This window comes from Triplophysa dalaica, chromosome 18, assembly GCF_015846415.1.
Source record: "Triplophysa dalaica isolate WHDGS20190420 chromosome 18, ASM1584641v1, whole genome shotgun sequence".
Classification (NCBI taxonomy): domain Eukaryota; kingdom Metazoa; phylum Chordata; class Actinopteri; order Cypriniformes; family Nemacheilidae; genus Triplophysa; species Triplophysa dalaica.
The window spans coordinates 2,809,883-2,833,868 of NC_079559.1; the positions used below are offsets into that span (position 1 = coordinate 2,809,883).

At 39.0% G+C, this 23,986-nt stretch overlaps 1 protein-coding gene across 3 annotated transcripts in view; it reads left to right on the top strand.

The window, feature by feature from the left end:
* The window catches only part of grm6a (glutamate receptor, metabotropic 6a), a 32,821-nt gene that overhangs the window by 5,088 nt on the left and 3,747 nt on the right, over positions 1-23,986 (top strand). For 2 of the 3 annotated variants that reach the window (XR_008909517.1, XM_056772826.1), the window contains exons 2-11: positions 645-1,235; positions 11,788-12,004; positions 12,288-12,423; positions 14,590-14,744; positions 14,880-15,020; positions 16,004-16,204; positions 17,373-17,512; positions 17,801-18,424; positions 21,274-21,585; positions 23,210-23,455. Coding sequence is in view for 2 of the 3 variants with exons in the window: in XM_056772826.1 (XP_056628804.1) it covers positions 693-1,235; positions 11,788-12,004; positions 12,288-12,423; positions 14,590-14,744; positions 14,880-15,020; positions 16,004-16,204; positions 17,373-17,512; positions 17,801-18,424; positions 21,274-21,585; positions 23,210-23,452 (2,712 nt within the window). In the remaining variant the exon portion in view is untranslated. The remainder of the gene's footprint in view (positions 1-644; positions 1,236-11,787; positions 12,005-12,287; positions 12,424-14,589; positions 14,745-14,879; positions 15,021-16,003; positions 16,205-17,372; positions 17,513-17,800; positions 18,425-21,273; positions 21,586-23,209; positions 23,456-23,986) is intronic. The other variant, XM_056772828.1, reaches the window with a different exon arrangement.

The following is a 23,986-nucleotide window of genomic DNA, read 5'->3' on the forward strand; positions in this document are numbered from 1 at the left end:
ATGATCATCTTTGGATGACTTTATTGTCATACATCTGAGCATCATTTTATGCACCCGCAACATCACTTTTCTTCTATGTAAATTTTAGCTACTGGCCAGTCCTTCACAGGCTTTTATTCTCTGTAGTTTTATCTCTGTCTTGTGTGCTCTCTCACTGCTCTCTGATCAAATCCAGTCTTTCCTCTGACCTTTAAACCCTTTCGAGGGGCTCTCGTTCCACAGCTGCTCTTGCAATCGCTGCACATCAGAGCGCTTGGTGTTTGTGGAGCTCCAGCACATGCCAGCTCAATGCACTCTGAATGAATGAAACTTGAATCAATTTTGATCGGAGTAGAAATTGAAGCTGTTTTATTCATTTTTGCAGGATGGTCTGTAGAGTTTACATAGTCCGATTACAAGAGATACATTAAATGTGATTGGGATGGTGTGTTAAAATGAACGGATTAAACAAAAATAAAAATGATGTCATATAATATTTACCCACATTTCATTCAATACCCGTATGGCCTTTTTTCTTCTTTGGAAAGCAAAATAAGACATTTGAGAAATGGCAAATACGGAAAACACACATGGTTTGTGATATCACAACGCCATTCTTCTTTATTCTTTATTGCTCACAATATTATTATTTTTATCTCTGACAGGTTGGTCAGGTAGTGGGTGAACCCCTGAATGTTGGAGTCCTTGCCATCATGACATCACACACACTTCCGTTGTCGATAGGCCGTCTGGTCGGGATGATCTGGGCTTCAAGCTGGATCTCATGGCCACACCTCCTGTGGATGTTCTGGGCGTGGCTGAGCCCATGTTCCTGGGCCCACCAACAAACACACCCACATTCTATCAAGATCCCTGGGGACATCACCTTGGGGGGGCTTTTTCCAGTCCACGCCAGAGGCCCTGCGGGAGTCGCGTGCGGGGAAATCAAGAAGGAGAAAGGAATCCATCGTATGGAGGCCATGCTGTACGCACTGGACCAGATCAACAGCGACCCCGAACTGCTTCCCAACATCACGCTCGGGGCTCGGATTCTCGACACGTGTTCTAGGGACACTTATGCGCTAGAGCAGTCCCTCACGTTTGTCCAAGCGCTAATTCAGAAAGACACATCTGACATTCGCTGCTCCAACGGTGAACTGCCAATCATACGCAAGCCAGAGCGCGTGGTGGGCGTGATAGGGGCATCGGGCAGCTCGGTGTCCATCATGGTGGCCAATGTGCTGCGGTTGTTTGAGGTGAGATTAATGTGTGTGAGTAAGTTAAGTGAAGCTCAAAAGTCTGCACATTCAAAATGTAATTTTAGGTTTTGATAAAGGTTGTGACATAAAAATGTAACATAACAAGATTCTGTACTCTTTCCAGATCACTTTATTAAGTAAGGAAATTTGTGACAGATTTCCTTTTTAGTTTTCATGTCGTTAATTGAGACATGCTCTTTAAGACGTTCTCAGATCATGCTGAGAAAACATCATGAGATTTGTCAGTCCATGCAATTCAAAATGCTGCTGTCATTTATGCAAATGAAGGAAACATCAAATATCTGTGATGTTATTAATTTTTGGTACTCATAATATAGTTGCCTGTAGTGTCATATTTAAGGAAGAAGTTAAATGATTCAAAGTCTATAATTATATTATAGACTTGGACTTTTAGCATTTTGTATCTGTACATGTGAGTGTTTTCTAAAGTGTACTGTAATTTTGCCAAGTAGAAAATATTTCTTGGCCATTTCTGGTACAATAACACATCAGCTGTTCAGATATAAAGGTTAAATTAGAGATGATTTCAACATCAACCTACTCTGGTTGTTAATGGATAGGTTAGAAAAGCGTGTTTGACAGGAATGTTGTTCAGCCACAACAAAAGATGTTGAACAGGGAATATGTCTGTCTTGGCAAAAAACAAATTGTTTTATTTCAAAAATTAACGGTTCACTCAAAAATCACATAATTTACTGACTTCCAGCAGCTTATTTTTAATGCAACCAAAGGATTCTCTCTGTCTGACTTTCCTGATGCCAAACAACATTGCTTTTTATGAGACCATTCATTGGTGGTGTGTGTTGTGATTGAGCCATATTGAAAAGAAATACCGCATATCGCCAGTCAATAATAACTTTCTCCAGTGTTTTTCTGCAAATAAATGCAAATAGAAACAATCTTTTTACCTGAAGTTTGGGAGAGATATCGTTAGTATTTCACAGAATGAAACAAAAATGATAATTTTACCAAACCACATATTGGTAAATTCAGAAAAACGGCTGTATATTCACGATTTTTGTAGGGACGATTTTTTTACAGCTTGGCATTTAAAATGACTCTCCAACAAACAATACAGAGTTGGCATAAGAGTAAATGATGACAAATGCTTCAATTTTGGTTGAACTGTTCCTTTTATTATGTGTTTGCTCCACCATACTAGCCAATCTGCTTGGAAATGGACGCTTGACAGGATCTTGACGCCTGTGGGCCAGGACAAGCAGTTAATTGACAATAAGGATTTAGAGAGAGCAAGTAATCATGTTGTCGTCCTCTGGCTCTCTTCTATCCTGTAGGTCTTTGAAAAATTAGTTCAGCTTTGTCTTAAATCCAGCATGCATTTATGATGATTTTTATTCCCTAAAGCGCTCTGTTATGTTGTGGGGTGTTTTGCCAAACTTTATTGTTAAAATTTGCAATAGTAGTTTGTGCAGATTGTTGCTGCAGTTCTTTGTTAAAGGCAAAGGTATGGTGGTTAATTTGCCCTCATCTTCATAATTTAAATATGCTATGATTATGAAAAATCAAAAAGGAATATATTATTCTCCATACTTTTTGAATAATGGTGACTTTAATCACAATTAAAGTGAATGGGGACCGGAGCTGCTATAGAAATGTTCTGTATAATTCCTATGATTTCCGTAATATATTTAAAGTTTTCTGAAGTCAAATATCACTAATCTCATTGAGTCATTGAGTTGAACAAAATTTGTAAACTAATCATTCATCCATTCAACTTGTGTAAACTATAAGTGTCAAGTTTATTTATTGTCTGATTCATTCAAGGTGCATCTCAAACAATTTGAGCAAAGATTTGACCTTTGTGATTCACAGAAAAAAGTCATATGGATTTGTAACGACATTAGGGAAGGTAAATCATGACAGAAGTTTTCTTTTTGGATATCCCTGTAATATCAAACTGTGATGGTGTTGAGTTTTAAAAGGAAGGCTTTGCGAGCGACTGGACCAAAGGAGCACTGGGCAGGCCGTTCAAAGCTCCACATGTTGTGGCGACAAATGTTTCATCTTCATCTACAATGACGTCCGCCATGTTGGTCGAAAACTTTAATGCCATATTCATTAGCAGTGATCATTTAAATGATCCACATGCAAACATGCAAAGCTTCAACACCCCCTGCTATTCCATTCCAACTTCTCGAATTGTCTATATGGTTTTTGAATTTCAGTCAAATAATACATGCCTGAAACTTTGGCGAGTGTAATTGTTGATAGATCTACAGTTCAGGCTTTGGACTAAGATCACTAAATTCATGTATTCCCATATTCCCAATTTTTGGGGGGTTTTGGCTACAGCAAAAAAACAGAAACGATTGGCATGGACTTGGTTTCGATAAGGCATTATTGACAACTAGAAGCATGCATCTTATAAAGCTTGACCAGAATTGGACCCTATATCCCAACTGGAAATTACTTTTGGCAAAACTAGGAGTTTTGAAAAAGTATTGTTTTTGTACATTCTGAAAGAGCTCCAAGTTTCTCCCAAATGGCCAGGATTTGGTGTCTCCATCATTCAGCTCAGCTGGACTCTTTTCTCTCTGAGAACACAAGTCTCGCTGGCATTTGGCACTCAGAGAAATAAGAAATCTCTGTGACGAATGCAGTGATTTTCCTCCCGAGTGTAAGCTCATTGAAAGGGCTCTCGTTGTCTATATCCTACGGTTCTGCGAGACTCAAATCCCTTCCTACATACTGTAGTTCTTACAGCTGGAGAGGAATGAGAGGCTACCATATTGTTCATAGCACATATAGAGGGTTTATTTTTCTCTTGTGTGAGGTGAAATGAGAAATAGATTTTATTAAAGTCGACCGAATGAGAGATTAATACAGCTTTTTTTCGTTCTTCTCTAATAGAACAGGACAAGTGAGTGAGATGGCTTTTCTGTTTAGTGTTTTCTTAATACAATCCCAAATAAGCTTAAGTGAATGTTGTGTTGCCATGTGAGTTCTCACTGTGCATTATTTAGTATTAAAGAGCTTTGGTGATCCTGGATTGGGACCCATGAATAAAATTGTTAAATCGCAAACAAGATATTTAGAATTTTTGAAGCACTGTTTGTAGAGAATAATATCAAACAGGGAGCTGTGGTGTGAATTTTAATTTTCTTACATTTTTAAACCATACTTTTTTGCATTTGTGGCCAGATATGATGTTCAGAGGGCATATTTGCGCAACATTGCCCCTCAGATCAAAAAATTAGGTGTATGGTACAAATTGACAAAACACAATTTTTTACGGTATTTGTTGGAAACAATAATTTGGCAAAATAGCAAACTACAGCGTTCGGATATATGGTTTTACACCAATTTACAAAAGAAAATGAATATGCAAACATTTTTTACACTTTTACCAGTTATTAACAGGCTGTTGATAATCTTTTGTAGTAATATTTTCACTCTCTTGTGCCTTGAATTATTTTGTTTGTGTGTGTTAATTTACACTCCAAGCACAACTACACAACACGCACAGAAAATTTCTAACACGTCTTTAATAATAAATCGCTGCTGTCCTTCTTATAGCTCGTAGCTCCATATTTCATGATTTAGATTTTTTACAACAAATCATTATTATTAGAAACTCTTTATGTTTGCCACTGGATCTGCAAATATCTATCAAATAAAAAAAGTGCTTGTCTACTTTGACAACACAGTATTTAACAAATTTAAAAGTGCAATGTTCCTTTCTGAAAAACAGTCATAATTCATCGTTACATAATCGACCCGCTAATGCCTTAACGTTGCGTGCATCCACGTTTATAATCACGTCCGCCCCTGGTCGCGGCCGTCGGTGGTACAGAATCTCCGACTGGCCATCGGTGGTACAGAATCTCCGACTGGCCAGTCCGCCCCTGGCCACTAATGTACATTAGTGAGACCAGTTAAATCATGGTTGCCTAATTACAGCAAGAGATATTGTATAAATATTGCACTCATACATTACCATGGTATTTTTTCATCTCTCATTCTATCAGTGTACCATAATGCTACCACGTATGGTTTTCTAAATGTAGCCAAAAGCGATCAGGTTAAGGTGTCTGTATACATCTCGTTTTTCAATTTCATTTGGAAAACACAATATCCCTTTCAATTTCACAGGACTTTTTCCTATTGTGCTGTTAAATGACAGGAAGCTTTGAAACAATGTGCTCAGTCTGTGGGGACAGCTGTCGCTAGTCCACCCTCTAATTAAACACATGTGGAATAGAGTCTGAAACGGATGCAGAACAAAAGCACAGGTACAGCGGACCTGCGCCCGTGTATCTTCATTAAATTGACTATTTTGCGTTCGTATGATGAGAAGCGTTGAACCACTAAGACTGATTATTCCAGTCTACAGATTGCTCAGTGAAGCATGTACAAAGGTTCGACAGCCGCGTCTTTCCATTTGTCCTGTTTTGTGCTGCTTAAATATGCCTGGGACGGTCTCAAACACTCGAAACGTTCATTTAGCCCATGTTTTGCATACGAAAAGGCTGTTATTACGCAGATATTTTTACACGGCGGATTGTAACGATGTTGTTTGATGTGTCAGAATATCATGAAAATATCATGAGACAGATTGGGAGCACAAGTTCGGGAAATTTCTTTGATGTGTCTGATGGCAAACACCTGTCCATCGGTCTGAGGCCCTTGTGTTCTGTGACGTTGTAGGGTTGTCTTCATGTTTATTTCTGTGTGTCTGGAAAGGAACATCGGGCTGTGTATTAAATAACACACTTCCACTACGCTGCAAGACGTATGTGTTTTGCTGGTGATGGAAAAGCATGTACTTTTTATAAAGTTTCAGAGAGAGTCAGTGTCTCATTGTGTGATTCACATCTTGTAAAATAGTTAAAAATTCCTGTGAGAAAAAGCTGCTTTATACATATGCCTTTATCATGTGTGATTCTCAGAACCACACACTCTCATGTGCATTGCAGACCTTGTTATGAAAGAAGTCTCAACACTTAAGCTGTTTGGCAGGTCGCAGTTGTGTTATAGTGAAGGTCTCTGTGGCCGCTCCGGCTGCATGGGTCCCGGTAGCAAACCGCATGTTTTTTTAATGATAAGACTTAGTGCTTAAGTTCATGAAACAGCTCTAGGTACTTAATTTTTTAACATCTTGTCTTTATGTGGCATAAAAAACCATCTTTAACTCCTGGTTTTATAAGGCATACTGAGATGTTTGTCTCCCACCAAAGGTATCGGATGTGACAGTGAATGTTACAGTATGTGAGACGGATGTCCATTTGACATTGACACAAGTGTTTTTTTTATGTACAGCCCGAAGTATATTTCTCTGAGCCTCTAATTATCCGAACAGATTGAGGAAACAGGGTGGAAGAACTGGCGGCACAGAAATCCGGGCAGCATTAATATTACACGATTTTTCTGTGAACACCAAGACTCCCCTGTGAGGCATTTTTTTTAGTTTTTTTAGTCTGTCCTAAAACCTGACACAAATTATTTAAGGAGTTTTTTTGCATGTTTTGCTTTCAAAGGAGGACTTGTGGTTTGAAATTCTGTGTTTTCACCAAACATGTACAGTAAAGTACGACACAGCTTACGGCAGAAACATAAACCAGACACAAATGCGAGGTCAGTGCTTTTTTTGCTTGGTTACAAACAGCAGTACATCAGAGAGCAATAAACTCGTCCTTAAATGCTTGTGTCATTAATCCCAAATATAAAATCCCTTCAAAAGGCCTTGATAAGAAAACTTAATTATGAGAAAATGAAAAAAAAGAAAATGCAACTTGTGCCGTATTTGGGTTTCGTTACGAATGCATTCGGACATATTTTAGCGTATTACAATTGTAAATTTGAGACTCTGTGTGTCTAGGAGCATTAGCATTTACTTACTTCACATACTTTATTTGGTGTCTAAAACTTCTTCAGCCTGAGCCATTAAGCAGACTCGCGGTGTAGAAAACACATCAAGCAGTTCTTTGCTGCACAATTACAGGACCTTTTGGTACAATAAGCCTCTGGCATCCGTTCAAAAAGTGATAAAGAAAGAAAAGCACAGGACCTTTTCAAATCACAGTGACGAATGTTTGACAGTCAGAGTTTGCTCAAGAGCAGAATCTCTTTGTGAGGCGGCCGTCTGCAAATGAGTCATTTTAAAGATGGTCAATGTGGGATTATGTTTTGATTAAAGATTTCTACAGTATTCTTTGTGAATAAATAATCATCATATTAGTCGTTTTTTAGAAACACGATTTCCTCAGGAATCTTTTGTGGTCCGAGTTTCCTCTAATTGGCGTTATTTGGAGGTAAATGGTCAGTAATTGCTCGGATGTCTGTAAGGCAGTGAGAAAACCGTGGCTATTTATTTTTGATCTTGAGGGAACGCTTTTGTGCAAACTTTCCTGTGTCACTTGCTATTATTATGAGTTGAGACACTGCATTATCTGGCTGTCAGCTGTACAATTTTCACTTCTCTGTGTGAAGTGCTTTGGTCTTTCCTACTTGCAGGAAAAATGGCTAACTTGAAATCTTCCTTTCGTTTGTTGTTTGCTAGATGTGCATCATGCCTTAAACACAACATGTGTGTATTTCCTGGGTTCAATTAATGTTGTTTATTCAAAAGCATCCAATGCTGTCAGGTGTAACAGACAAACACTTCTTTTAAAGTGTAAAAGCAAAAATCATGGTTAGAACCACAATACACAATATTTGGCATATGTTTTATAGTAGATGGCACAGCACAGACTGGAGAAAGAGCTTCACTTTGGTAGTCTGGAATGTTTTTTTTAGCAAATGATTAAAAATTACCTTGACTGGGGAAAGTAGTTGCTCAAAAAGCTAGCCATATGCATGTCTGATTTAGGAAATTTATGGTAAATCTGTGTCATTAATTTTGCCTCTATACTGAGACAGAGAGAGAGGGGAGCAGTTTGTACTTAGTCACACTACTTAGGGACACATATACCCTAGAGATGCAAAAAACTGTTAGGACAAGACCTTAAATACAAGGTCTGCCCAGGAGACAAACAGACATCATTAACACATCATAACAAACACTGCAAATTATGAGATGACCTTTGAGGATTCTCATGATTCAGTTCCTTGTGACATATTCAATTGTATTATAGCAACAACAACAAAAAATCTGGGTGTCATTTACAATAAGTTAAATAACATAAATTATTTTTAAGGTGTTATATGATGTGAGTGTTTTTGTGCATATTACCTATCAGTGTTTGCATCTTTCAAAGTGGTCTATATGTTGCTATACAGGTGCTAGGGTTGATTTTGGTTACTAATGTTTTCTCAGTCCTTGTGTCCGAAATCGCCTTCTTTCATACTATATAGTAGGCGAGAGTCATGGAAAGTATGTCCGAAACCTCAGCATGCACAAAACAGTAGGCGAGAATTTGTGAGTGTGGATCGGAGGGACACTTCTCTATCCCATGATGCCACGGGAGCTAAGCAACGGTCAAATGTCAAAATAAATTAAAAAATAGCGGAAATCTTTAAGCAGGATGTCCATTTTCAAATGCAAGTACCCAAAAAGGAATTTCACTTGACTAAATTAAGTTTTTATTTACGCCAACGCAAAGGTTGTTGTTATTACATCATAGGTCAGGGAACATACGTGTCACTTGACAATAAAACATGGTGGATCATGCAGTATGTCCGAAATGTATTCATACTACCCCCACTCATACTATAAAGAACGTACGGTTGTAACGGTCGATAGTAGGTACTTCTTCAAATTTAGTACGAACTGACATAGTATGCGATTTCAGACGTGTTTTTGTGCATGTGCTTATGCAGTTGCTAGATTTTGGGCTGTTGTCTCTGTTTGGTGCCTATACTTTAGATCATTCTTCATATGGAAATTGTTTTCCTATTTTACTTCATTAGGTTACATAATCACATTTTGTGTATTAAATATTTTTAAGAGCAGTTAATTAACTAAATGCCTGAACCAAGAGTTTAAATTATAAATGTGAATATTTCATAACAAATATTGTACATTTCACTAGCTTTTGGTTTAAGATTAATATGTTTGAAAACTTGTTTTTGATAAGCATGTTGAGAAATGTTTTTATCAAATGTTTGTCTGGGGAGCCTCAGTCTTGGCTCAAAGCTTCTCATTAACTGCTGTGTCTAATTAATCAACAAAACCGTAGCTGTGGGCTTCAACCAATGATTCAGAAACACGCCTTTGGCGAGGAGCGCGTGTGGGATTTAGTCGTCTCAAACTTCATTTGAACTGCTCTCGGGTCATTTGAAGAAAACCTATAATTACATCAGGATGGACAGAGGATGAACTCCCAAAGGAGCATTTTATTGCTCAAAGGTTGATCGTTCTGAGCTCAGGAGACTTATTGGAGATAAGTTAGTTATACCAATTGTGTTGAATTAAAGTGTCAAGTTTGTTTTATAACATTTCTCATCAAATATATTTCTGAGAAGAAAAACGGTTGATTTACAGTTACTTTGCGTTCAGACCATCGCTGTCGAGAGCATCAAAAAGCAGCTCAACGAAACTTGATGAAAGACAATAGAACCCAAGAACCCATTATGATTTAAAATTTGGCCAAACTTGTCGCATCTGGTTTAGATACGGTGTAAGAGCATAATTTGATCTTGGAGGTAAATATTTGAGGTCATATCTATATGTTTTGACTTCCGTATACATTTAAAAAGTATTTTTTTTCTGGACATAGTCTCTGGCTTTAATGTCTCAATAGTTTCTCCTAAAAGCTTAAAGAAATCTAATGATTTAATTATCATATTAGTAGTATTTCATATATATTTACATTAAAAAGAATTAATGAGAAACGTTTGAGTTTATATTTAAATCTTTGACTTTTGCTGGCAGATTTATCTTGTCCTGGCAGGATGATTTTCGGGATTTATTCTGGACTAATAATTTCTTTCTGGTGAAGCAAGTTGACAAGTATGATCTCTCTGGTGAAGCTGGTTGACTACGATGGATATTCCAGTAAAGCTAGTTGACCAGGAATGTCTTTCTGGTTAAGCTGGTTGACTAGTATGGTCATTGTATGGTTACTCAAGAAGAGACAGGTGATTGGGGTCTTTTTTTCATGAGTAACATTTAAGGAACAGACGGCTGAATCAGAGCTGTCTATTTGCTTTCCATTAAACATATTTCTGAAGAATCCATTAGAAAATGAATGATATCTAATATGTATATTTTCATGTTACCCACTGAGCGGTATGGTAAGACACGTAAGCACTGGCACATAATCACACACATACTACATGCATGGGCTAAACACACAGGCACAGATCAGGGGCAGGCAGGAACCATTACTGTGATTAAAAGATTGGATTTGGATCATAGAGTCTCTGTAGGGTGGCAGTGAATATTCCCATTACAGTAGAGTCCTGATGTGCACGAACAAGTGCAGAATGTTAAACACCTTTGTGTGTCTGAACCTGCATCCCATCCAGCCGGGGAATCAAAGTGTTCCCCCAAAGGGGGGTGGAGTAATTTACACTATTACTTTTAAACTTGCCGTTTTGTTGAGGCAGAATCTGACTTGTTTTGCCTTTTAGACATGTTTATTTATAGATTGAGGACAGAGTATCAAAGTTTTCAAAGTACGTTGGCATTACTATTTTATACAGCAACTGCAAGGCTCTTCATTTTTAGTAATGGTCACTTATTTAACACACCACCTTCAACTCCTTGACCTGAATTGCGTGTGACACCTGAAATGTGCCGGATTTAACATTGAGCTTAAGTCTCATTTGTGAGGGTTGTGAGCAACGCAGCAGTAAATCAATGGCTGAGAAACCCCCACCCTAGTCCCCGCTGTATCTGCTTCTCAGCCTAACTTAATATACCTAAAACCCCTCTAATCCTCACAGATAATCTGTCAAATGGTGTGTTCATTCATCCATCTACCTGTTGTAAGTCTGCTCCTGGAGCTCAGCCACATGCCAAGACCTTATAGTTCCAGTTCTTTGCTAAAAAAGAGCATTATAAATCCAGGTTTATCAATCCCTTGGTGAAGCATATGTGAGGGCAAGCGTCCTTATAAGATATTATAGCATTAACATGTTTATCTAGACCAGTGATTAAAAACGATTTACTGTTCACTGGTTTTGCTGGTGAGGCTTGTTGACCAGTATGTTTTTTCTGGTGAAGCTGGTTGACCAGTATGGTCTTTTTGGTAAAGATGGTTGACCAGTACGGTCATTCTAGTGAATCTGGTTGACCAATATAGTCTTTTGGTAACACTAGTTGACCTGTATTGTCTTTGCTAAAGCTAGTCTACTGGTATGGTCTTTCTGAAGAAGCTAGTTGACCGGTATAGACTTCCGGTGAAGCTGGTTGACAAGTATTAACTTTCTGTCAATGCTGTTTGACCAGTATAATCTTTTGGTGAGGCTGTTCAACCAGTATGGTCTTTATGGTGAACCTAGCCGGCCAATATGGTCTTTCTGACTGAAGCTGGTTGACCAGTATGTCCTTTTAGGTGAAGGGACACAAGCATCAAATATAATGTTTATAATATTATCCAAATCTCTCCTCTTTGTCTTCTAGATCCCCCAGATCAGTTATGCCTCCACAGCTCCTGAACTAAGCGACAATAACCGCTACGACTTCTTCTCACGGGTGGTACCGCCAGACTCGTACCAGGCCCAAGCTATGGTCGACATCGTGAAGGCGCTGGGCTGGAACTACGTGTCCACTTTAGCATCAGAGGGGAACTATGGCGAAAGCGGCGTTGATGCCTTCGTTCAGATCTCTCGAGAGGCAGGTACAGTCAGCAAACTTTCAATTCTGATGTGCTTCAGACGTAAAGCAGGCTGATGAAAAATCAAGCACAAAGTAGTATAATTATATAGTGCCAGATTAGACATCCCATTAATACGTTATCTCTCAAAAAGTTTCAGAGAGGAACAGGACTAGGACAGCTACTTGCATTTATACCCATCTGCTGCCAAAAATTCATGGCGGTCATTAATATAAATAGAAAGCGAGGCACATTTGGAGAGAGAAAAATTTCAGAATGCATGTCCGTCTCTGTCTCTCTGACAAAGGAGGTCTGTGCATCGCCCAGTCTTTGAAGATCCCACGAGAGCCCAAACCCGGAGAGTTTGACAAGATCATTAGGCGATTAATGGAGACCCCCAACGCCCGAGGTGTCATCATTTTCGCCCATGAGGATGACATCAAGTAAGTGATGGATAAAAGTACGTTTGATCACCAAAGTCTTGAAGAAATGTTTTGGGTTGAATAAAATTTAAATAAGGAGTGCATTACCTAGAAAAGCTTTCTCATCTAAAAATTACAATTAAAATGGTAGCACAAAAAACCCAAAGAGTTTACATTTACAATTGTCTGTATATTTTAACACAAAATAAGAGAAAAATGTCATAAATTTGAATTAACCTGGAATATTGCTATTTTAGTATCATTGAGCTCTTTATGTGCGTAGGCGGTGTTGCATTTTTATATGAAATGTCCAGAGAATTTGTTTTGTAGCAGCTGCATTTGAATATATCTATTCCTTTTTCATAGTGTTTTTTGTGTCTGGAACACTCCGTTCATGTGTTGGTTCGTCCATCTGTGTCTGTGGTGTAAACAGACTGATTCCACAGATTTGATAACGGTTCGCTGGCAGCGGGGACGCATTTGGATTATTTGATATGATTGACCTCACTTTTATTTCTTTCAACAGTTAGGGGTGATTTTACACAAGAATAGATGCAAATGCAAATTACGGCACCGCAAAATGCAAAGTGCGCCCGGTGAACGGAGAACAGGCATCTGTGTTCAGAATGAACGTGATTAGAGGAAACAGCCTTTGATGTACCAATAAAACAATATGGGATGCTTGTCTTTTGATGTGCACTGCATCACACATGCTCTGTCTGCATGTAAATAGAATTGGCTCTAGACCAACAAACCTAAAAAGATACGATGCCCGTGCTCTCAAACATAGAAATAGAAGGATTTTAGGGTCTGATGTCATCACAATCACAATTAAGTCTGTTTAAGTGTCTGTAATAGTGAATTTGATTGTGGAACAACGCAGAAAGTTCATTCCCACCCGCCAGTATTTTTCTTCTCATTATGTGATTTGTCATTTTCCATCTTTGACCTCATTCAGAAGAACCATGAAAGCCCCAGCAGTGGAGACAATACTTTGCTATCAGCGTCCGCTCTTGTGAGTGACAGTTTCGTCTTTGTGTTTGGGTGTCACCCTCTCTCTAATCCATATGGTTTGTGCCGACAAGCTCATTGACGGCTCATGATGAAGACGACGTCGGCGCAGATGAAGTTTCCCTCATTAAAGCGGTCCTGTGAACAGGAGCTGTCGCCCGCACCGCTTGAACTGTCAGAACTGATTTCTGTGGCTGAAATCAAACGTATAACTGAGTGACTTATTCATTAAACTTAGTTAAAAGTCACTAACTAAAACATTTTGATGTATTGTGTTAGCCAAACTTATGATTGGCCGACTGTCAAGATACGTGTGAAACAGAACCCAAGTGATGAAAGCTCTTTACAAAAATATTCTTTATTTAATAAGGACAAAACACAACTCAAAACCGGAACTATATACATGATGAAAATAAAACATATGAAATTAAACAGGTGAAGACAGGTGAAGGGGGTGAAGTAATAATCGGCTAATGAATAAGGAAACAAGGGGGCGGGGCTTAGACAAAATACATGGGGCTGTCCAGAGCCATTGAGAGAGAGAGTCGCGTCAGCTCTAATGGAACACATTTTTTCACAGCAATGGCGGTTCATGGAGGCTCTCAATAGAGGATATGCATTGACGTCACTTTCGCATGTGAACACGCCCGGACACACCCCCCTTAAGCGCCAGGACACGTTCCCCTGAGGGGTTTACACGCAGCAAAATTTAGGAGGAGAAACAAAGAAACCGGGACTAAAATACACAATTATTGTTTGTTGATATGTAAATGACATGTGAACATCAGCAAACATTGAACTTTATTTCAGAAGACCTAGAAAAATGTATGATTCATCCTACTTTAACATCCCATAAGAAAGAAAAATCACAGGACATCTTTAATATTTCCATTTTTTCTCCTAGACATCAATTTCGGTTCAGTCAATATTGTTGAATATCTCAAAATGAACTTTACCCAAATCCAGATTATTTTACCTCATGCGTTCTTAATTGTCATAGGCAATTCTAGGTAAAACATTTGAGACTAATTTGAAACTTAAACGAAACACAACTGATAACTCATTCAAATTTCCTAAACCACCAAAGAGCAACATCTGAGCATTATCATTTTCCTCTGGGGTTAACTGCTGTGTTATGATTTTGCTATAAGCGTAATTTGGTTATTATTTGTCCAGGCAGGTTTTGGAGGCAGCAAAAAAGTCAAATTTGACCGGTCACTTTAAGTTTGTGGGATCAGACAGCTGGGGGGCAAAGAGCTCTCCAATCCTGGACCAGGAGGAGGTTGCAGAGGGTGCCGTCACCATTCTGCCCAAAAGAGCATCTGTTGAAGGTTTGAAATTCATTCGGTGTCCTAAAGACCATGTGTACTCACTGAACATTTTTGTGTAAAAGACAACATTAAACAGGACATGCATATAAATATATTCTGTAAATATAAATACATTTCTTATCACTTTCCATTCAGGATTTGACCTGTACTTCACCTCTCGATCCCTGGAGAACAACCGCAGAAATATCTGGTTCGCTGAATTCTGGGAAGACGATTTCAGGTGCAAGCTGACACGTCCCGGTATCAAGATCGACCCAGAGAAGAAGAAATGCACAGGTGAGAGGAATGTAAATTACATGTCCAACCGGTAATGTGAATTCTTAAGCCACACTTTTAAAAGACTTCAACGAGTTGTATCATAAAATGAAAAGCCTCCTTCAAAGTCCCAGTGAACCGAATGTGCAGCATTGTTTGATGTGTGGACGTAATCTCGACTGAAAAATGCTGAGAGTGCGAGACATATCGAGTGACCCCGCCCCCTTTGGAAATAACCAATAGCGTTTAGTTTACGGCATAGTCTGCCTGGCAAAGTTGCATTTAACAGCGTGGAATAAAGCCACAGTTGTGTAAAAGTCCATTGAAAAGAATGGGAAGATCAGTGATACCAGTGATGTCATTTGACATCATGTTATTTACATGGTGCCTTAATGTTAAGAGCCTTAACATTGAATATTCTGTGTAGACTTGAAACGAGTCAGATACCTTTTGTTTTCTCAGCGGATTAGCGTGTATGATCGGCGCATATGATTAGTGCCGTGCTATTGTGTCTCTGAACCGGAGGACCTCACCTGCAACCGCTTGCGTGACACTAATGCGAAATGAAGACTTTAATGTTAATGTTACCATCTCCCATCTTGTGCATTATGTTTCATTCACCATGTAGGACATAATCAATGTGCGAACAAGTGGCTGATACGAGGCGCCGCTTCCGCAGCTCTCATAGTGAAGGGGGCTGGACACTCGGGTTTCTAAAGTGGATTTGATTGGACTAGAACTTTGACGAGAGTAGAATGGGAATTTTGTCATCGCATAGGAGCATATCATTTTATTGACGTCCTTATGGCTAACATATTTTAATAAAAGGAAAAAATCAATTTCACGGGGGCTTTAAGATTTCTTATGTCATCCACAGACCTTATTTTAGTCTAAAGCTAGTCCCATCAGAGTTTGCAGGGTGAACTCATGGCATCAAATTGTTAATATGCAGGTTTTATCTAAATAAACTTTTGCATTTGAATCTCTCGCTTTCTCTGTTTCAGGCGAGGAACGCATCAACCGCGATTCCCATTACGAGCAGGAAGGAAAGGTCCAGTTTGTAATCGATGCAGTATATGCCATGGCTCATGCTTTACACAACATGCACCAGGATTTGTGCCCGGGAGCTACGGGCGTGTGCGATAAGATGGATCCGGTGGAGGGACGGATGCTGCTCAGTTACATCCGCTCAGTAAACTTCAACGGTGAGTCAACATCACATCGTTTCAGTAACTCACTGTCATAAACATTGGCATCAATCTGAAGATCACCTGTAGAGATGGTTTTTTTTGAGGTTGGTAAAGTATAGTGTTTTATATAATGTACATATTCACATTGATGTTTCTGAAGCTCAAATCAAGTCCCGGCTAATGTTGACTGGTCATGCATATTTTTCGGATGTTTAATATCGTTTTTTGGACATTGGAAATATATCTGTGTTTGTTCTGATGTTTTGAAGCGTTCCGTGAAGGGATTCCCATCAGCAGTCGCACTTCGACTGTCATTTTGAAACCATTTCGTTGAGTGTTTGCCTGGAGGGAACCATCTGAACAAGCAATATGCGTTATTGTGTTGCAAAAAAATGACAAAATATGAAAATAATGTCCATATTTTTACCCCAGAGTTTCAAATGAAGTTTCTTCCTTTCATACACAGGAAGTCAAAACAAGAAAAAAACATTTATTTTAGGTCTTAAGGGCTTACTGTAGCAGGTCATCGGTTTTAATGTGATGTGATATTGGGGGGCTCTTAGAACATTCTGGAGGCCTTCTGGGGGTCCACGTACCCCAGCTTGAGAACCCCTGGTATAGACTACTTTTATTATGCTTTTAAAAAGATGTTTTGAGGAAAGTCCTTATGTATGAACGAACCCTCGTCATACAGGTTTGAAATGACAAACGAGTGAATAAATGATTCCCGTATGTTGGTTATTTTTCGATTCCTTTCAAATCCTATTACGGACTAAAACAGATATCACCACATGTAATATTCAGCAGGATAAAGTATGCATGAATGGAGCGTCTATACGACAGATGGTTTTAGAGCAAAGTGAAGATGTTCGGGAGTCTCTGTGGAAAAGGAGTGACAGGAAGAGGAGGTGATCAGAGTTTCTAACACTTGACGTCTCCTCATGATATCTCTGGCTGTGGTCACACAAGATATCACGTTCTTCATTTACTGTTCTTTTTATACTCTGCCTAATCATTTCTAATAGCATCTTGACAGTATCTCATGAACGGTGAAGTGTTTTATTTCTGTAAGTGTTTGTTTGTCTTTTTTCCCTGCTTTGTCTCCTACTGTTCAAATGTGAAATATCAAACAGTGATAGGATTTGATTATTTCATTAATTCCGGTTTGTTTTGGGTTTGTCAGGTAGTGCCGGAACAGCGGTTCTGTTTAATGAAAACGGCGATGCTCCTGGACGTTACGACATCTTTCAGTACCAGATGACCAACACCACCAATCCAGGATACAGAGTCATCGGCCAATGGACCAATAACCTGCGACTCGATGTAAATGTACTTCTATTAAACAGCGCATTTCACGAAAATTAAAATATGGGTTTAGGTTTCTTTTTAAACCTTGAGTATAAAATGAATACTATTTTAAACATCTTTAAAGATTTTTGGATAAGGTGTGTGAAACAAATGAATCATGTGAAAAATACTTAAAAATATTTAAAATTATATTCTAGGTCACAAATCAAATTTCCCATTAACCTTACCCATACATTTGAAATAAAACATAAGGATTTGTTAGTCATCTACTCATGTCATTGTTTTTATATATCTTGTTTTCAGGTGGAGGACATGCAGTGGGGCGATGGATCCCGTCAGATCCCGGATTCCGTGTGCAGTTTTCCCTGTTTTTCCGGCGAGAGGAAGAAGATGGTGAAGGGTGTGCCCTGCTGCTGGCACTGTGAACTCTGCGATGGCTATCAGTACCAAGCCGACGAGTTGAACTGCGAGATGTGTCCCTTCGACATGCGTCCGACCCCCAATCGCACGGCGTGCCGGCCCACCCCCATCATCAAACTAGAGTGGCATTCGGCCTGGGCCATCATCCCTCTATTCTTGGCCATTCTGGGCATCCTGGCCACGCTGTTCGTCATCATCACCTTTATCCGCTTCAACGACACGCCTATCGTGAGAGCCGCGGGACGCGAGCTCAGCTACGTGCTCCTGACGGGAATCTTCCTCATCTACCTCATCACGTTCCTCATGATCGCGGAGCCTGAGACGGTGGTGTGTGCTTTCCGCAGGATGCTACTGGGTCTGGGCATGTCCATTACGTACTCCGCCATGCTCACCAAGACCAATCGCATTTATCGCATCTTCGAGCAGGGCAAAAAGTCTGTCACGCCGCCAAAATTCATCAGCCCCACATCGCAACTTGTGATTACCTTTGTACTGATCTCAGTGCAGGTGAGGGAATGTGTGTCTGTTTTTTATGATAATTTTCGTTTTGCTTTATGTAGGCTGCATCCTATTTCACATAGTATGCTTGAAATAGTATGTGACATAAGAATCAGGACGTCTTAAAGGAACAGCTCACCCAATAAATGAAAATTCTTTCTTCATAAGTTGTTTAAAAACTGTATAAATAATTTTTTTATGAAGATATTTGGAAGAATGCTTGCAACCAAACAGTTCTTGGCCGCTATTGACAATTTAATGTTTTGGTCAACTGTACCTTTAATAACTGTTAAAATCTTAATGAATATTATGTATATTAGATAAAACCCATATTCACTCATACACTATTGTTTGCCTTTTTGCCAAATACTTCTCAAATACAATACTTTGTACTATATACTCACATTTTAATCAAACCTGAGTAGCCAATAAAAGTAAAAAACATTGGATCACTTTTTGCCACTACTGCATTTTACAGTTTAGAAAAAATGGTTAAATATGAATGGATTTGCACAATTTGAGTATAAGTATTAGAAGTTACTTTTTATTAAGAAATTTTATAAATTGCTTCAGTCCAGTTTTTTTTAATTGTTTCACAAAAACTGGTTAGACCCTTTGCACCCTATCATTTTAGGACTCATCCTGCACACTAAATCCTTTTGCTGGCATATGGACTAAGACAGTATAGTGTTGGTCCATACTACCAAATCATAAAATTGCATCTTGATCCCATGAAATTTATTACCTTTAAAGACTATTTAAAAATTGCTGCGGTTGCTTCCACAAGGCAAGCCATTAATATTTAACCAGAAGACCTCAACAGAGACCTCCTATAAACTCAAATGATATGTTTAACCAAACAGGTTTGAAGGGAATATGGAGGCAAGTCTGGTTGTATGAACTAAAGCTACGATATCGTGAATCCACTCTGAACATGTCTCTGTTGATTAATTTTGAGGTTTTGTCAACCACAGCGTCCAGACAGGCCGATTCTGTTCCGTTTGGACTCTGCAGATGCTGATAAGCTTCCTGCACACATCATCATGTTGAGTGCTTGGCTTCATTTCGCCTGTGCCAGCAAACCCGGCAGCCACGCTAAATGTGCAAAAGCGACACGTTCAGCTTCAGTAATGGCTAAAAAAAAAATTGTGGGTGACGATAAACACCGCCTGATTTAAACTCACTCAAAGGAATATTTGGAAAGCTTTTGTAGATTAGCCCCAATATTATGCGCATGACTCACTTGGAACAGCGCGCGGGGGAGGCGACATTAACGGGACGTCAGGGTGAGAATGATTGACAGCAGGACGTTTCTCCTCCAGCACCTCCTCCAGCGCTCGCTGGCAGATGCGTCACCGATGCGGTGTGGAGAGCGAAACTCCACCGAGCTTCTTGACAGCAACATCTGTCTCAGCGGCAACACACCGGCCGTCTGGCTGCTGTTCTCTTCTCCTACGGCACGCAGAAGTTTAGCATAAAGTTTCGCACCTTACCTGATGGGGATGAGTCACTCTGTTTTATGAGATTTTTGTGAAGAGGTGCCATGGATGATGTTTCATTTGAGACGTTTTTTGCTGAAGATCGAATCGAGCTAGTGCCTCTGCAAAACAAGTGGGAGGCAAACATATAATACGATTTTTTTTTTGAGGATAAAACTGAAATAAAAAGTATAAACCACTAATTTAAAGTAATAACATCCAACAATTCAATATAATTTAATTAAAAAAAATATTATATTATTAATATGTATTTCATATTGCAGCTTTACATGCATTATAAATAATAATATTAGTAATAATAGATGAATAAATCAAATAAGGACGAAAAATGGTACTGAAATACATGGTTTATTGCCAGTTTGTCTTATTCAATGATATCAGCACACCAAAAGTAACATTTTATTGCTTAGAGAAAAGTAACAACATAGCTTGAATAACTTGCACTTGAATTATTTTTGGAAAATGTTAACATTTTTGATTAAAGAATTGGCAAACACGCTTTATAGATCATATCTGAAACCTTACAGCTGCCAAGAATCTGAGAAGCTTTTTTGGGCGTTTGGCAAAACAGTTTGTTTTTTAATAAATGGTATTTTAATATAAACATAGTATAAACCAAATAAAATTCACTGTAGTAATGGTTCCTTTTATAACTGTGTAAATTGTGCCAATGAGCCTTAAAGTCCCAGTGAAATTTAAAATAACAATTCTTATTTTTTCAAAAAATATTGCATCGTTTAAAGTAAATAGCTTATCAATGTGGGTCATTTTCTTTAAAAAATTCATATACCCATATAATCTTCAGTTAAAATCTGAAAATGCAATTCCGCCCTGAATTGATTTTCCTTCTCAAATGAAATAAACTAGACAGCTTGGGCGGAGCATCTGTTAACTCCTCCCCTTAAACTCTCAGTCTGCTGCCATTTTTATTTCAAAATGCAGCAGTTGTTTCTACACATCCAATCAATTCGCAGGACAAATGCAAGCCCCGCCCACTAATTTTCTCCTTTGAAATTCCTTTTCACATTTAATTTCAGATGTCCACCCAACGCCACTGCTAAACAGCTGCTTTCACCCGATGACCCTCCACAGCTACACTTTGCTACAATATAAAGCAACAAGCCGACGTAAAAGTTTCTTTTGTTTTCTCAAAAAAGCACTTTAAAGCCTATCATTAAGAGCAATTGAGCTGAAAGGTTGCCTATTTGAACCGGTAATCTTGTACACAGTCGTGCCTGGAGAAGATCTTAAACACAGCTTCTCTCACAGTTTACTCTCCATCAATCTAACAGCAGCAATCCAATCTGTTCCTCTCTCTTCTGCAGCATTAATAATAATCTCTTCATTCTGTCTCTGCAGGTCGTGGGTGTTTTTGTCTGGTTCGGCGTGGTGCCCCCGCACACCATCGTGGACTACGAAGAACTGCGGCCTCCCAATCCAGAGCTGGCGCGTGGCATCCTGAAGTGCGACATGTCTGACCTGTCACTCATCTGTTGTCTGAGCTACAGCATCTTGCTGATGGTCACCTGCACTGTCTATGCCGTCAAGAGCAGGGGTGTGCCCGAGACCTTCAACGAAGCCAAGCCAATCGGCTTTACCATGTACACCACATGCATTGTTTGGCTGGCGTTTGTGCCTATTTTCTTTGGCACGGCACAGTCCACAGAAAAGGTCAGAATTTGATATTATACTAATTTTGTGTTTTCTGTGCATGAAATTTTATTGGTTTAGCATCCATTGACCAATCAGAGCATGTTATCACCGGTGAGATCTCTTCAATATCTCCGTTTTTGTCTCCTGAACATCAAAAAGGGGGAGAGAAAATCAGATTCTTCTTTAAATCTCATCTTCGTCTCGGATATTTCTCCTGAGAAAAAGAGGCAGAAATCTCACAAATGTCTACATGTCTACAGTTTCAGAGTTCAGAAGAGAATTTGGTGCTATTCAGTGTTGCCTTCGTCAACGAAGACTTTGACGAATTACGGTCGTCATAAAACCTTTTTCACTTGACAAAATGAGACGAGATGCAACGTAAATGCCGGTCATGTGACGATGACTATAATTAAATGTACAATGCAATATTGTTGTCAAATAAAAACGAGACTAAATGTGGTTTAGAAAAAAAAACATTCTAAAATATCTCTTCATTTTCGTTGGCCAATACGAGATGAGCCAAAATGTTATAATGCTTTCATATTCATGTGAACCCCGCCACAGTTCGAGAGCAACCAAACTCAGACCACCTCCTTCAGGTAGTCTCGGGTTCTGTAGCCAGAGTTCGTTTGACAGCTTTCACATTAACGTCTTTTCATGTGAACCGCGCCCCGTTCCGAACTAAACTTCTAGTGTGAAAGAGACCTAAGTTGATGCTTCAAATAATACTCCATCAAATTTCCCAAGAGCAATAAAAATGAGAATATGACTCAGATATTTGATGTGGGAAAATTATTCCCGTTGTGCTCATGCATTACAATAGAGAGAAATATTGCACATTCAAGTTTCAGAAGTCTTCCACATCTAAAAAGCTAAATATAATGCGAAACTATATGCGACGGGATCTCTGTGTTTACTCAACAGCATGCGCTCTGAGTTCCGCTCCAATCCGTCAACAAAAGAGTGGAGCTGAGTCAACGCTTAACTCCTCTAGTAGAAAATGATAGGAAGTGAAGTCATTTTAATACGAAGACATTGAAGTAAGCAACAACCTGCCGGTCTCATGATAACAAGTCCAAGTTGTATTACGCACAGTTTCTGTTTTGAAGAGCCGTTTGATATGCGAGACAGTGAAAGGGATGAGATGAGGAAAATAGTCTTTTTTCCCCTCTATCTCCCAAAGACACACCGTGACACAGAGACAAAGGCGCCTCCGCCCACCAATGAGGTTCTGAGGGGTTTACTGTGGGAGGTGGCTGATAACGGGAATGTTCGGAAAACCTGAAAGACAATGTCTGCTCTACATCTTAATTGAGCCAGAAGCCTTGTCAGCAGGAATTAAAGCTTTAGCTGTTCCTGAATAGATTAAACGGCCCAGGTAGCTTCCCACTTAGGATACTTTTAAATACATGCTGCTAATACCGAATGATGTGCTATTTCCGGTTTGACAATGCCCTCTTTGTTGGCAGGCTGTATTTTTTCTCTTATGGCTTTGGCGTCTTGATATGCAACCATGGCCGGCCCTTAAGGAACATGGGATTGCTCACTATAGGAATTACAAATAACTGAGATAGGAGATCCTGTTTGTAAACATAGAACTCACCTGAGCGTTTTAATGGTAATGCTTTTGTTTGTAACGTAGATGTTCATCCAGACGACGACACTGACCGTGTCCATGAGTCTCAGTGCCTCCGTGTCTCTGGGGATGCTCTACATACCTAAAGTCTACGTCATCGTCTTACACCCGGAGCAGAACGTGCAGAAACGCAAGCGCAGCTTCAAGGCCGTCGTCCAAGCCGCCACCATGTCCTCGCGGCTCTCGCAGAAATCCCTCAATGACAAGCAGAACGGAGAGACCAAGATCGAGCCAGACAGGACTCAGTAGCAGGTAACAGAATTATGTTGGAATATTTTATCATATCAGATAATAACGTTTTATAGTATCATATTAGGGGAGCAATAAAACAGAGGTCTCAAATATAATAGAATATTGTTTATAGTAATATATAATGATTTATATAATAAAAAATCATATTAGATATAATAATATATTATTCTTAATTATAAATTATAAATAATTATATAAGTATATCATACATTTATTTTTTATTTAATAAAATATATTTTAATAGATATTGCACTATTAGTATTCTGAGCTACAATACCCTCATAGTGAAAATCTGGTATTGTGACAGCCCTGTGTATAACATATGTTATGATGGATACATTTATATAATTTATTTATTCTTTTGATGCAGTTTTGGGAATATGGATCATTTTTAGACTCTACATACATCTTTAGCACCAGAATCACCACTGGTGAGTCCCTCGCCTTTAAAGGCCCAAAAAGAGAAGCAAAGTTAGCCAAATTATATTTTTAACCTCTCTACTGCCCAGTCCGTGCAACAAAGAGTGAATT